The sequence below is a fragment of the Sapajus apella genome, unplaced genomic scaffold (genome assembly GCF_009761245.1).
Source record: "Sapajus apella isolate SASKATOON/1434 unplaced genomic scaffold, GSC_monkey_1.0 scaffold16, whole genome shotgun sequence".
Classification (NCBI taxonomy): Eukaryota; Metazoa; Chordata; class Mammalia; order Primates; family Cebidae; genus Sapajus; species Sapajus apella.
In genome coordinates this window covers 26,097,610-26,115,225 of record NW_022436956.1, presented here as the reverse complement: position 1 = coordinate 26,115,225, position 17,616 = coordinate 26,097,610, and the positions used below count along the sequence as shown (strand labels likewise).

Below are 17,616 nucleotides of genomic sequence, written 5' to 3'. Positions count from 1 at the left end.
ATTAGTAACATCTTGCATTAGTGTGATACATTTGTTACAACTGATGACTAATATTGATACATTAAGTAATGTCTATAGTTCAAATTAGAGTTCACTTTTGGTATCGTATATCATACAGGTTTTGACAAATGTATAATGTGTCCGTCATTATGTATACACAATAGTTCATTGCTCTCAAAATCCCTTGTGCTCCACCTATTTATCCTTCTCTTCTTCCCTCTTAATTCCTTGCAACCACTGGTCTTTTTATTGTATTCACAGTTTTGCCTTTTCTGGAATGCCACATGGGTGGAATCATATATGCAGCCTTTTCAGACTGGCCTCATTCACTTAGCAATATATTTTTAAGGTTCTGCTATATCTTTTTGTGGCTTGATAGCTCATTTCTTTTTATCATTGAATAATATTCCATTGTATGGATGTATCACAGTTTGTTCACCTAATGAAAGATATCTTGGCTGCTTCCAAGTTTTGACAATTATGAACAAAGCTGCTATAAATACTCATGTGCAGGTTTTTGTGTGATAATAAGTTTTCAGCTCCTTCGGGTAAATATCAAAGGGCATGACAGCTGGATCACATGGTAGAGAGAATTAGTTTTTTAAGAAACTGCTAAACTCTCTTCCGAAGTGGCTGTATCATTTTGCATTACTACCAGCAATAAATGAGAACTCCTTTCACTCCACAGCCCAGCCAGCATCTTGTATTGTCAGTATTTTAGAGTTTAACCATTTCATAATAATTTTTGTAGTTTAAAAGCTGTTTTTAACTTTTAAAATACAGTAGACTTTGAAAATAATAAGCTTTGTCTTTTCAGATTTTGGTTATATGCTGGATTAAATACTATTCCACCAAACATGAAATTCTAGCTTAGCATAGCCCTTCCTTACAAACAGGGCTGCCCTTTGAAGAACTACCTCCTCAGCCTCTCAAAGTGAAGATTCTTACCTGAGATAAGGCTGATAATAATATACTTAATTATAATGAACACATCAAAGACTATTGTTGCTTGCTGAGGACCTTAACCTAACAGGGACCCAGAACCTCTCTTTCCTCCCAGAACATTTCTCCCAGGCTCTTACCCTATTCACTGTGCCTTCCTGAGTGTCCCAGCTCCCCAGGAGTTCTCTCATGAGCCACACAGCACAGTAGCACCACTGTACTCCAGCCTGGGCTGAGCAAGACCCTGTCTCAGCGAGGTGGGAGAAGACGTCTCAAGTTAAAAGGCTTTCACCGTACATGGGAAAGACCAATATAATCCAGTTAACATCAACAGAAAAATAAGATGATGCCCACCATGGGGAAAGAAGCTGTAGTTAATATTTATAATGCATTTACTCTGCATGTATCACTTATTTAATCTTTCCATGAGGTAGGTATTAGTCAGATTTACAAACATAAAAATTGGCACTCTGTGATGTTAAGCAGTTTTCCCAAGTTTTAGGCAACTTCTAGGGTTTAAATAAGGTCAGACTGACTCCAAAGCCATTTTCTTTTTCTCTATACCAGAATTTTGGAAAGGATATATTTAACAACAGTAGTTGAATCACTGTTAAGTAACTGATTTTTAAAGCAGCTCTTTCAACATTAAACAGGGAAGGGGGGAAAAGTAGATTTTTTTTTTTACATTATGACATGTGTACCTTCCAGAGAACTTACGTGTAAAGTTAAGGGGACTAAAGGTTCCATGGTCACAGTGTCTTCCAAATATACTGAGCTAAACTTGATAAAGACAAAGTTACAGTAAGATCCAGGCACGATGAACTAGATGCTATAAAATACCTTCAATAATAAACCTTTTAGGAAACCAAAGATTCTTCTTAATCCTGTAGTTGTGGTTTCTCCTAATTTTGTCTTCAGATCCTGTGTCTCAACGTTACCCACAGGATTATTGTGTGTTCTGTGCCTTGCTGAAGCCTAAAAGCATTTATTTTCCTGCTTTGCCAGTCTAATAACACTGTCACAGCAGTGAGGTTAGTCTGATAGGAATTGTTTTTAGTGAGCCAACGGAAGCTACTAGAACGAGGGGTCTGGTTTTTGGTTTTGTTTGTTTTGCACATTGCTTGTTTTATACATCAGCCATGTATAAACTGTTGAAAAGGGATCTACCCTTCTTTTCTGTAAAGGGCCAGATAGTAATCAGTTTACACTTGGAGGGATAATCACCTCTGCCAGTACAGTGGTAAAGCACCTGTAGACAATACATAAACAAGTAGGCGTGGCTGCATCATCACTAAAACTTGATGTATACGTCAGGCACTGTGTGAAAGTTGGCCCACAACAGGTATAGTTCGCTGACCATCCTTTCCTTTTTAAAGTTGGTAGTCCACTTTAAAGTCTTGTTGAAAGCTTTATATACTTTGCAAAATTTACTTCCTCCTCCTCCTCCTGTTTGAAAATGTGAACCAGGTTGGGCATGGTGGCATACGCTTATAGTCCCAGGGAGGTTGAGGCAGGAGGATTGTGTCAGATCAGTTCAAGGCCAGCTTGGGCAACATAGCAAGACCCCCATCTCTAAAAAGAAATAACAATAATAAAATGGGAACCACTTTTTGTCAGTTTCCAGTCTTGGAGGATCCTGTTCGTTCTCCATTGTATCAGAGATCGTTAAATGAACAAGATGGTTTCCACATTCTCTAAGAACCCAGTATGTAGTTCTCAGGAGTCAGGGATGTACTTCATTTAGAGTAGCTAGTGGCTTCATGTAATCCTCATCCACTTTGTTTCTTTCCTGGATACCAATGTTTCTTGTTTGTTTTTTCTAAAGGTCTTTCTCCTCAGAAAAAAACAAGTTATGAGTTGAGAATTTGCTTTTTGGTCTTATTTTCCATCAACATTAGGCAGTACTTCTTGTGACAAACACGAAAGCAATTTCAGTTTTAACTTCTAGTATTTTTTACAATTGCTGTATTTGCTTATTATACTCTTTGTTCAAATATTGTATCTGCTGGTGGCAAACCACCCTGAGTCTAAAGTTCAGGATAATGAGGCGCAATCCCACTGTTACTGCATGTCTTACGGAACCCGATACCTTTGTCTCACAGTAATTCGTTGACTGCGCTACATGCTGTTAAAGAAAAAATTTAGTGACACTAAAGAATGGTAATTCAAACTTTATTCAGGGGTTGGGACCACTGGAATGGGGTTTTGTAGTAGGGGTGAGAGATTGAGCTCAACTGCAGGTACAACTTGGACAAGTGAGAGTTAGAGATTTATAGGGAGGGATCATTAATGGAAAGTGACTAGGAAGGAACATCAGGAGTATGGAGGCTTCTGGCTAAACAGATTCCACAGGATTCTTACTGAAGGCAGGCCTGAGGGGTGGGAAATTTGACCAGATATTAAGGGTGAGAGATTTTTGTTAAGCGGACTCAGCAGGATTCTTAGCAAAACTGGACTAACTGGGCAGACCTGGAGTAAAGACAGAGCCCATGTGCAGACCTGGAGTAAAGACAGAGCCCAGTCAGAAAGAGGACTCAGAAGAGCCAGACTCAAGTTTGGTCAGAAGAGAGTATCTTTGTCAGTACTTCATAGAGGGTTAAGGTTTTGATGTGATCACACATTTTTAAAAGGATAATAGTTAGATATTATTGCAAAGAACATCAAAATTACTCATTTTTGTTGAAGTGACATGCCAAGTTTTGATCTTTTTATGGTCTTAGAAGTATTGTCTCATTCTCATTCTGAATCTGAAGTTATGGGTACTTCTTTTTTTGCAGTGTAATTTCTCTTACGCCGTTAATGTTTTAATTTTCACTGTGGCTTTGATATCTTCAATTTCTTTGGAATTAATGATATAGTGTTAAGAGAACAAAATACAACACAGATTGAAATGTCTGCTTACATACTGGCTTAAAATGAACCATCTACGCTGCAAAGAAGATGAGAATGTGGTTTTAGTTAGGGATCATTCTTTCTGACCCCATGTGACAAAGAGTGGACCAATCAGACACTAAGCAATACAGAAGCTCAGCCCAGTGGGTTTATTTCTTCAAGAAACGTATTAAGCCCTTGGGTACCAAGTCGTTGTAACAAAGAATAAGACAAAGTTTTGTCCTTAGGGAACTTGTAATCTAATAGATAAGCACACAGACAGTTGCCATAAGGCCATTTCACATGGTGCGATGGAGGTATGTACAATGTGAGGGGAATCCTAAGAGGGCACTTAACTCAGATGGTCATGGGTCAGGGAAGGCTTCCCAGAGCTGGATCAGGTGAAGGATGGCAATGAGTGAGGATGGCTGCAGAAGCCCTAGAAAACATAGATGGATTTGAGAGATGATCAATTAAATTAAGGATATAAAGGAGAAGGTAGCGCAAGGATCACTTCTGGGTTTTTAGTGGGGAGTAGTCCTTTTCGCTCAGAAGTGAAATAAACATAGGAAGAACAGATTTTGGGAAAACATAATAGGATCATCCAGGAGCTGGTTGAATATGCTGATCTGGTGGTCTGGAAAAAACTCTAGGCTAAAGAAGTGTATTTTTAAGTAATTAGCATTATGAAAGATCGAGGAAATACTGAAGTGCATGAGAATATCCAGAATGACTATGTAAGACGAGAATAGTTGAGGTCCAGTGATGGAACCTGGGGAAGTAAGCATTTATGTAATGGATAGAGGAAGAGGAAACGGGGAAGGTACAATCAGGGAGGTTGTAGTGAACCTTTAAGTACTTTAAATTTAGATGATTGCTGATTACATCTCATATGGAAGTTGCAGTCATGGGGAAATTTAAACTGTCCATTGACAGAGCGTTAACTCAGCAGAAGTTGTGTTTGAAAAAACAAGTTACTGGGTTTAGCCATAATTTGGCCACTTACATAATTTTAAAAAACATGCAAAGCCAAAATTTAGAACACCGGAACTTGTGATATTAAAAACAGAGGATTAGTCAGCAGACAGGAGCCTGTGCACCCACAGACTGGATTGAGTGTTCTGGGGGTGCTCCCACACGTGACACTCTCCTCTGTAACTCTGCTGGAAGTCAAATTAGAAACAAAATCCATTGAAATGCTGCCTTTTTTGTTGCAGCGATGGTAATTCTTGGAACTTTGAACAATGCTAACCGTCATTATTTTTACTATTTAGATGAATGGACCTTTATTGAATGAATTCTTTAAGTCATCTTCAGAGATGAAGATAAGGAGCCCCAGACCTCAAAAAGCTAACAATTTAGTAGGCAGAAGAAGAAATCTATACAAAATTACAATGCTTAAGGTAGAATCCTTGAGGAAGTGGTGTCATTTGAACTGGCTCTTGAAGAGTAAGGGAGGTTTCTATAGCTAGAAAAGAGGAAAGAGAATTCCAGATGGAGAAGCTAGAGCAGCATGTCCAGGATATAAAAAGGAGCCCCAAAGAACAGGGGGCATATTAAGGGGGATTAATGCAGAACAGGTTACAGAGGCACGCTTATACCAGATCATGAGGCTCTCTAAAGATTATACTAATAATCTTTCTAGAGAACCACTAAAATTTTTATGAAAAAGACAAGAGCCAAGCTGTGCTTTACAAAGACTCCTTCTCTAAGCATACTTACAATTGAAAAGAGAAATGATATTTCAACAAGAACCTTTATTTAAGGTTTTTTGTTTTTTTTTTTCCCCCATTTTCTTGAGGGGAGAGCGGGCATGGAAACCATTACTGAATGGCTTCCTAAGAAGGCTGATATGTAAGACTGAAAAGTAAAATTATCAGGAGTTCTCACAGGTTTCTCCATAAGATCCATGGAGCACCATTTTCTGGCCTGGAATGATGACTGCCAACCTTTTTATCATCAAAGAGAACTTTTGTTTTCAACCATAATGGTCCCATGTTTTGAAAGATTATTGTCTCTCAAGAAAGTGAATAATGTTTCGCATTTGTTTCATTAACAAAGATGTAATTTCCAGTTCATCCAAGTTTCTGAAGTATCAAGCATTTATAAGGCTCAGTTAATAGAATTCCAGACAAAAGCAAACAAATCTCGCAACTTAGTGTTTGGCATACAATTGCAGATTTAAAAAAAAATACTGAAAATAACCCATGATTCATATATCTCGACCTACGTAGTCTCGCCTTTTCCCATACTTCTGTAGATACAGGGAGCCTAAGTTGGAGATCAGGTTATCAACAAGAGCAAAGATTATGTAGCATACCTACTCTGTGTGCTTTTGAGCCTTGTGGAATTACAAAGAATAATTGACATATACCTAGCTACCCAGAACTTCAAATTTATTTTTTTTTTCTTTTATTTATTGCAAAGAGTAATTACAGGCTTATTACAGAAAAATGAGAAGATATCTATACCAGCAAAAAGAACATTTTAAAAAGTCTTCCAAAACTTTTTTATGCAGATTTACACATATGCTTTTAAAAATACAAATGGACTCCTTTTTGTATTGGTTTATAACTGTTTTCAGTGTTTATTAAAAGCAGTTCCTGCAACAGTATTTTTAATAGCTGCATAGTATCTCATTTCTAATTTTATAACCTATTTAATCCTTTATGGCTGAACTGTGGGATTTCTAACTTTCTGAAATTAAAAGTAGCTATCTGTTGAATATCCTTGTGCTTAAATCTTTGTCTAGATCTCTAATTATTTCCTTCTGATAAAGTCCCAGAAGAAAAATTGCTGGGCATATATTTTTTTTAAAGACTTTTGAAGGGTGCTGCCAAATTGCCCTCCAGAAAGATTATGTCATTTGCATGTCCACTCAGGAGTTTACCTTCTAATTGGGAGTTAAGATGCATACAGTTGGAAAAGAAAATCACTTTAGTATCAGGAAGTAGCAATATTAGGTTCAAAATGACTAATAGATAATTAGTGCTTTACACTTCAGAAGAAATAGATCACTTTTAATAGGCAGATTGGTACCTTTCATGGGAGGGAATTGGAGATGAGTCTTGAAGGACAAAGGAAGACCCAGAAGAGGGAGGTGCCACATTTACAGCGAACACCGGTGGAAATGACAAAGTGTCTGCCAATCTCACGAGTGAGGACCGTGCCTGAGGAGTGAGGGACTGACCTGACCATCCTAACTTCAAGTTTTTCTCCAGCTCTTTTGTTTCTCATGAAATTAACACTTATTCTGGGGTAATGAGGTAACTACAAGTGTCTGAAAAAATGTTGAAACCAGGAAATCTACCCTATTGAAAAAATCAGTTCAACTTCTAGGAGTATTTTGATGTTTTGTTTCAGAAAATTTAGAAATTCAGAAAGTTATATTCCATTTAAAACTCAATTACAAATAAAGATTTTAAAATTGAATTCACATTCCAAAGTTGTCTTTTTTTTTTTTTTTAATTATTAGCAATGAGTGAATTGTTTGGCTCAGATGGTTACTTTGGTTGTCAAGACAAGCTTTTGTGTATCCATTTTCACAAAAATTTCACAATCATTGAAATAGAATTTCCTTGTCATCATCTGTTCATATTACATATTACATGATGATTTTTTTTCTCTGTTGTGTGATGTGTCCTTTAAATAGCACACTAGACATTACTAGTGAAGTCTGTTTTATTTGGATTATTGAAAGACTGGTATCTCTGAATTCTTTAGCTCTACTTTTTATTTTTATAGCAGTAGTTGAGCTTTTGGGGTGCTGAGTTGAGCCATGCTTTTGCTTTTTAAGATGTGCTTTATCATCCATTATGTTGCACTGTTTTAATGCTGAACAGTGATATGTTTGTTTTTGACCCTTGCCTTGACATTAAAAGAACATGGCAAGAGTCTAACACTTTAAGTCCCATGGAAGTACTGACATGAGGATAAACTGCAGAGCTCAGGCTTGGACTTGCCCCCATTTTGCAGGTCATCCCCTAGTTGTCAATCATCTGAGAACCTCCCTACCTCTTTTGGTTTAGTGGAGAACACTTATTTCACTCCTTTTTCAACCTCTATTGCATTTTCATTATTTCAGTGAACCTGTTATCTTCAGAGTGTTTCGCTGTCTATTTGGTAAACGGCACCAGTGATGTGCTGCCCCCTATGGCACCTAATAGAACTCATGATTGAAAGATGGAAGAGCTCCTCCCAGAACTTGCAGAAAATAAAAACTCAAGAAACTAGAATTCTGTATTACACATATTAGACTGTTAACCCATCAGAAAGAAGTCCCTGTTCCTCACTGGATCCAGTGAGCTCCAGGTGAACACTAGCTAGATGGGGTCAGAACCCCACTGCCTGCCTGATTCATCAGGATGTAAATAAAAGGGAGCCGTCTAGTGCCACTCCATTTGGAAGAGACCATTTCTGAAAATACCAGATAGTGGCTGTAGTTTGCTTTCTGCTTCCTAATTATTTTCTAGGTTTATTACATTATCCCCTTTTGGTAATTTATCTATAGAATGCCAATACTGTTTTTTAATAATTAATTTGTTATATAGATTGCTGCTTATTTGCTATAGAAAGTAGTATAAAAGGCCTTTCTAGAATTTGAAGTGATCCACAAAGCAGCAAAGCTGCCTATTGTGAAAATACTTTGAGTACATAAATTTTCCACCTTTTATTGTCTGAGCCACCTATTTCCTGCAGGGCATGTAATGTGCAGGAGCACATTAACAGAGGAGGCAATAGACAGCCCACTAATTAGGCCATTGCTGATGAGCTGATCTGAGATGCACTTGACTTATAGGCAGAGCAAAAATCAGTATGCCCTTCAACCAAATAAATCCTGGCACTATAATCCTGTGGGATTGTCACAGGACTGGCCATACTCATAAGAAGATCAGGGCACAATACTTTTTTTTTTTTTTTTTTTTTAAGACCCCTTTTCAGTAAGAATTATTTTAATTCTTTGCTGACTGAATTTGTATCACAGGAAACTTTCATGTTATCTCTCCAGGCACTCTTTAAAATGCAGTGATTTGTAGCTTTAAATAACCTCATAGTGTCATTTGGTTTGCCTTTCCTCCAATGGTGAAAGAGAATGGCTGAGTCAGAGCATTGGGCACTTCTGGGAGGTAAATGGAGGAATTATTTCCAGTTTTGCATCAAGCTGGTCCTAAATGGATATGATGATTAGGCACATTCACTTTGCTATCCAGGCTGTCTTAAAGAGTAATCCAGGCCACTAGAACTTGAGCAGTTTGTTGTCTTTTGGAACCATCTTGTGCTTGGGATATAATGTAATATTTCTGTGATTTTTTTTTTTTTTTTTTTTTTTTTCTGATTACATAGAGTGAATATGAGGGTTTAAAAGGGAGTCGTTTATAGACAGAAAGTTAATATGTATTGAGCACTACCGTGTGTTCTCATTTATATAATTTCATTTAATTCTCACAATTTTAAATAAACCACTTCTGTCTTTACAAATAAGAAAACTGTGGCTTAGAAGTATTAGTTAAAGGTCTGACTGTGTTGATGCCAAACTAGTGCTCTTTCCACAGTTACTGGCATTTAAATGTTGACTGAGTGAGCTCCAGTTGCTTTCAAAAGCCTGCTTTTGGGGCTGGATTCAGTAATATTCATATCTGGATTTGAATCCCATGGGTGTAATCTTGGTCCAGTCATTTAACGTCTCTTAACCTCATTGCAGAATGAGACTAATGCACTCCACACTGAGGGTTGCCATGAATATAAATAACATAAGCTATGTAAGGTATGTAGCACAGTGCCAAACTCTGAGTAAGCCTTGATTCATGGTTGCTACTGCTAATAGATGGACTTTTTATTTTGTTTGAATCATGTATCCAATAATTGGGTCATCTTGGAACAGATAAATAACTCAAAATGCTTTGAGAAGGATGTTTTGCTTTTTCTTCTATTTTTAGCATATCAAATGATTTCTCTACTTTCAGAAATTAGCTTTGGTTTTATGGTCTGTGTCTTAGGTATGTACAAAATACTGCAGTAATGTTTGCTTTCTTAAGTCTGTGTGTGTGTCTTTGATACAGATTTTTAAATGGAGGAAATTTATTTGATGTCTTAAGTAATCTGTAACGTCTCAAGTTCTATTTTATGCACGATCTCTAGATCACAACTTATGCAACAGATATTAGAAGCAGTACCTGGTGTCCAGATAGCTGTTAGCTTGCAGACTGCTTCCTAAAGATAACCTGACTTTCAGTAGAGGTAGTTTGATGCGGCAGGACAAGCACGCACTGGAGCCAGACATACCTGTGGTGCCTCTCAGTGTCCTCATATTGTGGATGATACAGCTGTAACTTCCTGGAATTCTTGCGAAGATTGGATAACCCGTTGTGAGCAAAGTACCTTGCACATGGCTGGTGCATGGTAGGACCTATTTACTGATGGGAAGGCACTTACTAATTATTCAGATATCTTGATGTTGCCATGGTTTCCTTCCTTCTTAAATAATACCATTTTACCAACTATCTGTTAATTTCATCCTATTTTAAATGTTTGATTTCATACTGAGTCTAAAGTAAATCTTCGGATTTCTTCTCACCAGTGATACCAAGAAGCAGGGGATGAAGAAGAGGAACAACAGTGAAGTGGAAGACGTGGGACCCACAAGGTGTAACAGAAAGAAGGCCAAGTGGGACACGTTAGAGCCTTTGGATACCGGCCTGTCCTTAGCAGAGGATGAAGAGCTTGTGTTACATCTGCTAAGAAGTCAAAGCTAAATACTTCCTGTGCCTGCCTTCTCCTTGAAACCTTGGTTATGATTGCATGGCCAGAAGTTGAAAAACAGTTGATTTGGGGGCACATAGGTACCATATGTCCCATTACCAAAGGGCACATTTCTGGATAGAAGCAATCGTATCTCCAAGTCCCTCTCACAGGACATGCTTTGTGCCATCACTGAGCATCCTCAGAACAAGGGTGGATGATACCATTTCCTGACCCCGTTTTCCAACATGTGTTCTGTTAGATTTTTATCCATGGGTTCCTGTACCTTGTCATTGGAAATGCTTTCTTTGTGTTACTGGCAAGTTCTGGAGCTCTGTGTCATTGTTAGACATTCCTGTCTTGCTTACTGTACAGAAATTTCTATGTTACTGTTAAAATTGCTCATGACTTTGATGTATTTAATACTTGCAAAAAGACAGTATAGTGGACTAGCCCTAAGAAAAAGTGAGTATTTTTGAATTAAGATGATCAATAATAAACATATTTTCTATCCAAGTATTTATGCTTGCATTATGTCCAGTAACATGAGAGGACTCTCAAAGGAAGGTTCTTTAGATTGCAGTGCTTGGCCAATTCCTGAAACAGTGAATTTGTCATATTCTTAAGTTAGCCCTCTCAAGGATATCATTTAACTTAACACTTGCAGATTTGCTAACAAAATCAGCAGAAGTTCTGAATCTGAAGACTGACTAAAATATGGTCTCTGACTGCGCACGTGGTAGCTGCAGGTCCTCTGCAAGTACTCCAGTCGGCAGCTGCCACAGAGCCCCACCCAGACCCAGTCCTGATCACGAGTACAATACAAAACAAGACGGAGCCTCTTTTTTTGTTGTTACAGATAACTCAGATTTCTTCAAGGGAAAGAATATGCGAAAGAAACGGATCTTGACATGAAACTCATTTTATTATAGATTTGCCACCCTCTCATGCTTCTGTCCCTTTCCTATTTTCCCACTCCGTGCACAAACATTTTCAGTAACAGGTGCAAATAAATTATAAATACAAGGAAGAGGAATGATGGCCTTATACCTGGATATCTCAAACCTTTCCAACTCAGCTTAGGTCCGTATTTGTCTTGAAAAAGTTTCTCCTCCTTTTTTATTTGGTATCCTTGTTAGGTGGCACCAACATCATTTCACCAACAAAATGAAATCAAGTGATGCCTCAGCTTCTCCCTCTTCCCACCCTTTGCTTTTTTACTGGTTCTTTTGATGTCTCTTCTGGAACAACTTTTTTCTTTTTTTTCTTTTTTGAGACAGAGTTTTGCTCTTGTTGCCCAGGCTGGATTAAGTGCAATGGCACAATGTTGGCTCAGTGCCACCTCCGCCTCCTGGGTTCAATTGATTCTCCTGCCTCAGTCTCCCGAGCAGCTAGGATTACAGGTGCCCGCCACCACACCCGGCTAATTTTTTGTGTTTTTGTAGAGATGGGGTTTCTCCATGTTGGTCAGGCTGGTCTTGAACGCCTGACCTCAGGTGATCCACCTACCTTGGCCTCCCAAAGTGTTGGGATTATAGGCGTGAGCCACTGTGCCCAGCCACAACTTTCTTATCCATTGTTTCTTCTCTATTCTCACAGCTGCTGCCTTCAGTCAGAGTTCAGTCTCCCATCATGACCTGCTGAGACCCCTGCAAGATCTCCTGCCTGGCCACTGTGCCTCTGCTCTCACATTTCTCCAGCCCAGCCTTCCCCTGGTGCTTAGAATTCTCTTCACAGCACATGGATCTCAGCACACTCCTCTCCAGCTCTTTCTTCTATGATACTACAGTGCTTATCTTGCGATGTTACAGACATTTGTTTATACATCCGTTGCCCCTTTTATATGACAAGTTTCTTGAAAGAGTAAAAGGGCCATGTTTCATCCCAGAGCCAAATGCGGCAACTGCCCTATAATTGCTTAGTGAATCAATGAGAGAATGTTGTAAAACCAGCTCAATTTTTAAAGACCTTTTGTAGCACATTGCCCTATCACTTCTGGTATGAAGGAAGCTGAATGATGTAAATGAGAATTAGATGAAATGGCTGTATAGAGAAGAAGGGGGAAAGTGGATGGGAAAGGAATTCAGTGGACAACAACCTGTGTAGATTTTTTAAATTACAGTTTCTGGCCAGGCATGGTGGCTGAAGCCTGTAATCCCAGCACTTTGGGAGCCTGAGGCAGGAGGATTGCTTGAGGCCAGGGGTTTGAGACATGCCTGGGCAACTTTGTGAGACCTTGTCTCTACAAATAATTCAAAAATCAGCTGGGTGTGGTGGTGCACACCTGTGGCCTTAGCTACTTGGGAGGCTGCAGTGGGAAGATGGCTTGGGCCCAGGAGGTCAAGGCTGCAGTGAGCTGTGACCACGCCACTGTGTTCCAGCCTGGGTGACAGAGTGAGACCTTGTCTCAAAAAAAAAAAAAAAAAATTCTGATACAGGATCTCTTGGCCTTGAATATTTTCAGAAGGCATAAAGATGCAGGAGTATGTAAACTGAAGGTTTACCATCGAATTTACCTTGTATGGTTTCAGATTGTTTTTCCTGACCCAAGTAAGGAATTACGGCAGTTTACTCCCTGTATATAAACATTGATTAAACATACTGCAAGGCCTTTGGCTCATAGACTAGTTTGAGTTGTATTTTGTCACTGGAACTGAATGGATCCTGACTAATATATATGTTACAGGGGATTTTAGTGTGCAAATTTTTGAAACCTAGTTAAAAAGATCAGAATAGTGCTAATAGAAAACTTGGGTGACACGTAATTAAGTGGGTTAAACTACTTACTGTTTTGGCTCCCATTCGTTTTTACCATGTGTATATGTTTAGTGGTAATAGACCCTTTTTTCTCTGACATCGGGGGTGGGTACTCGGTTCAAATCTGGCCAGCCATCAGAACCCATCTCCTAGAGACAGAGATTGGCACAGCTTTAATACCCAGGTGGGGATAATTAGACTCCTTCCCTATGAGTGATAAGAAATTCTGAACACATGGGGAGTTACTATGACGGGAGGATGCAGACGTAAAGCCCCGGGCTGCCTCTGAGAGACTGGGGAGAATAAGACAGGCCAGCAGAGTAATGAGATGAAGAAAAGGCCCTGGATGACATTGTTTGAGCCCCTGGGCTTCACCCAAATCTATTTCATGGACTTCGAGGTTATAGCATGGATAAGTACGTGTACATTTCTTTTTTGCATAAAATATTTTGGGCTGTATTTCTGTCCCTGAAACTGAATAGATCCTAATGTATGTGTCACAGGAGTTTTCCCTTTGCCAATTTTGAAAACTAGTTAAAGCATCAGAATCGCACTGGTAGAAAACTCAGGTAACAATATGATGGATTATATTTTGTTCAGCAGATACTCCAGGCCCCTCTCTCCCTTGGGAAACATGCTTAACAGCCCATCAATATTGGGCTTGGTCATGTGCCCTGCTTTTTAGCCCATAATACACAGTAGAAGTGACTGTGGGGTGGTTACACAAGAGCTTTTTAAATTTTATTTTTTTGAGGTGGAGTTTCACTCTTTTGTCCAGGCTAAAGTGCAATGGCATGATCTTGACTCACCACAACCTCCACAAGCGATTCTCCTGCCTCAGGGATTATAGGTATGCACCACCACGCCCAGCTAACTGTGTATTTTTAGTTGAGATGGGGTTTCTCCATGTTTGTCAGGCTGGTCTCAAACTCCTGACCTCAGGTGATCCACCTGCCTTGGCCTCCCAAAGTGCTGGGATTACAGGCATGAGCCACCATGCCCAGCCACATGCAGAGCTTTTAAGCTGCATTGATGTTTCCATCAGTCTTCCTGCAGTCCTGCCTTACACCTTCAGATCAGCATGAATCAGAAGATACTCCTCAGTCTGGGTCCAAGGTGAGAAGGCAGATGAAGCAGACCTACAGCCACCTCTCAAACCTGCAGAACAAGAAATCCACTGAGACCTGGGGGTTTATTACAGTAAAGCCTAATACACAAGGGGGGAGAAACACATAACCAATGAGAAGGAACAGTCATTCATTCGACAAATGTTAATAAATTCAGCAACTACCAAGTACCAAGCCCCATACTTGTGAGAGATACAAACAGTTCCTTCCTTTGCTATCGGGTAGTAGGGGGAGAGAGAAGCAGTTTCATAATTTGAGTGCACCTTGAAAAGTGCAGACAGAAAGAGGAAGATTGTTGTTTGAGGGAACTCTTCCTGGAATGCAGGAAGGAAGGAGGACATAGGTAGTTGCTTGGTCTAGGACCCAGGCAATAATTCTTGTTTGATGCCTAATGAAGGCTAAGGGGCCATTCATCAGACTCATGTAAAATGATCCCTAAAATTACATAAATCTCTGATGGATACCAGCAGCAGAGCCCTTTGGAGGACTGCCATCTCATAAGCTTAACATGGCATTTTAGATTTGTTTGGAGCTGTAAAAAATTGTTAAGTTTAATTAAATGTAATTAATTTTGTTATACAACATTTGAAATATGCTGAACATGAAAAGTCACCTCAACTGCCAGAGGATGCAGATGTTCCTAGGAAGTGGGGGGAAGGAGAGAGGATGGGAGGTGGTGGTGTAGGTAAAGGGGAAAGAGCCTGCAACCCAGATTTCAAGCCCTGTCTTTTAAGACCATTTTAATTAGACATGTAATCATAGGGTGATTTTCTTCCACAGCCCCTGCTGATCAGACAGCCCAGGGCAGACATGCTTTATACCATATTACCTAGTGCCTGCTGACTCAGGAATTCTAACCCATTAGCCTGTGAGGGAGGCTGGTCCCAAAAGCTCTGTCCAAACAAGGATGAATTGAGTGAATAACTTTTTTATTCTCGGAAACTGAAATTTAGGTAGTGAGCAAAATTGGAAGGTTATGAGACAGACCAGGGAGCACATGATAGGCAAAAAGAGCTCAAATTAGGAGTTCGTTAAAACTATAGGTGAAAAAGACCTGGCAAAAAGACAAGAGTAAGTGTTGGGGAACCCAACTGGTCATAGGACCGGAAGCAACGCACAGAATAGTGAGTCATGGTCAGGGCCATCTGCGGAAGACTCCCAGATCTAAGCTGACTCTCTGGTTCTTGTCTCCACGAGGCTTCACCTTTTCATGGGTCATCTTCTTGGTGTCCTGTATGAGTCTGCCTCCTCTGCCTGAGGTGTAAGACCCCTGTTGTCCTGCCTGAGCTAGGCTGAGTGAGTGAGTCTTTGGGTTTTTTGTAACCCAAAGAGTTTCAGTAAAACTCAGAATACTCCAGTGCAGTGCTTCTTAAATTTTAACATGCATGGGAATCGCCAAGCTTAGCAGGTGTGTTTATGAAGCATCCTGTGTTGCTGACTTCTCTACGAAGTGCTTCCTTTGGTCTCCAGGCTGTTCCCCCACATTGTTGTAACAGGGCTTTCACTGAAGAAGGCTCATTACTCTTCTTAAAGTGCACACTCTGATTCGGTACTTCTGGATGGGTCCTGAGATCGTGCATTTCTAACAAACTCCTAGGAGGTGGTGAGGCTGCTGGCATATTTGAGAAGCAAGGTTCTAGTGGAATTCAGAGAGGTATTAATGTCATTATTCACAGATACGGATTCAATCCAAGTTCAGGAAACAGATGGCACACACAAATTAGGATAATTCTAAGGGGGTTTAATAAAGTAATTATTTGTATAGGAAGGGCAGGGTAAGGAAACCAGAAAGCATTGTCTGCCCCGAAGCTAGGAATAGAAGTGTTACCATCCCTCGCCCTGAGGGGATGAGAGAGAGCGTTTAGCTATCAGAATCCGGAAGGAGAGAGAACATAAACATCTGCTTTGTGACCTTCAGTTGAGATGATCTGTCAGGCTGAGGTGACCACAGGGAAGAAGCCACAGAATACAAAGCCTGACCTCACTTTCCTCCTTTCTAGACTTCTGCCTGGGTCTGCATTGGCCGTACCTGGCCCAAAACCAGAGGGTGGATTGCCTGTAGATGTAATTTGTAGTCTCCCAGGACACAAAGCAAAGTAGAAAAGTATGTGTGGGAGAAAACAGGAGAAACTGGCACAGGGGAGCTGTAGGGCACGAATAGGTGAGTCTTCTTTTGTGGGAGAAGGGGGCTTTCATAGACTTCATCCCCTCAGCCTCCACTGTGCACCAGGCAGGCACCATATACATCACTGAGCCAAGGTGCCCACATATTAGCTTGCCACTGTTAGACATGACGCTCACCTCAGCAGGTGTGTTTGCGAACCATCCTGTGTTGCTGACTTCTCTAGGAAGCACTTCCTTTGGTCTCCAGGCCATTCCCCCACATCGTTGTGATGGGGCTTTCCCTGAAGCAAGGCTCATAGTCAGCATCAGCAATCTATTCTTTCTCAACGTGATTGATGATCTTCACCACTGGAATCAATGCCGAAAGTCTGCCAGTGCTCCTCCTTGGAGCACCTACCTGTGATTTTACATGTTTTCTTGAGTGTCACACCTTCAGGTTGCAGTAGAAAGATGGGCGCTGGCAGCTCTCCCATCTCTGTTAAAGCGTTTTAATTAAATTTTTGTTCCTGTCACTCCATGGAAACAGTTCTTGTCAACTCACTACCAGCTTCTATCTTGCTATATCCAATAACAGTTCTTGGGGCCATCCTAATCACCCTTCCAGTAGAAGTGACGTTCCCACCTTCTCAAAATGCTTTTTTGCTTAGCTTTCGGAGAAGTCTCTCTCTCTGTCCTTACCGACTACTACTTTTCACTCTTTTTTTCTGGTTGCTCCTCAAGCTCTTGACTTCTAAACATTAGGAGCCTTCAGGTTGGTGCAGAAATAATTGCAGTTTCAGACCACAAATATTACATCATTATAACTAGGCTCAAACACATCTTTATGAATCAAAGTAGGAACCAATTACAATCAACACATTTTTGCCAATGAGGAATAAGTTTGTTTATGCCTATAGCGTAAAAATCCATGTTTAGGGCTTCAGTGAACTCTTGGGAAGAATTTTCTGCATCCTGCTGATTGTGGAAAGGTTTCCCTGCAAAAAGTTGTTGAGATGCTTGAAGTGGTAGCTGGTTGGTGACAGGTCAGGTGAATATGGTGGATGAGGCAAAACTTTGT

The 17,616-nt window shown here is 40.1% G+C and overlaps 1 protein-coding gene across 3 annotated transcripts in view; it reads left to right on the top strand.

Moving 5' to 3' along the window:
- DDX10 (DEAD-box helicase 10) overlaps nt 1–12,700 on the top strand; it is a 276,993-nt gene extending 264,293 nt beyond the window's left edge. For 2 of the 3 annotated variants that reach the window (XM_032285658.1, XM_032285660.1), the window contains one exon: nt 10,391–11,068. In XM_032285658.1, coding sequence (XP_032141549.1) covers nt 10,391–10,565 — 175 coding nt within the window. In that variant the 3' untranslated portion in view covers nt 10,566–11,068. Of the gene's footprint in view, nt 1–10,390; nt 11,069–12,150 lie in introns of those variants that run through there. The other variant, XM_032285659.1, reaches the window with a different exon arrangement.
- The last annotated feature ends 4,916 nt before the right edge of the window (nt 12,701–17,616 follow it).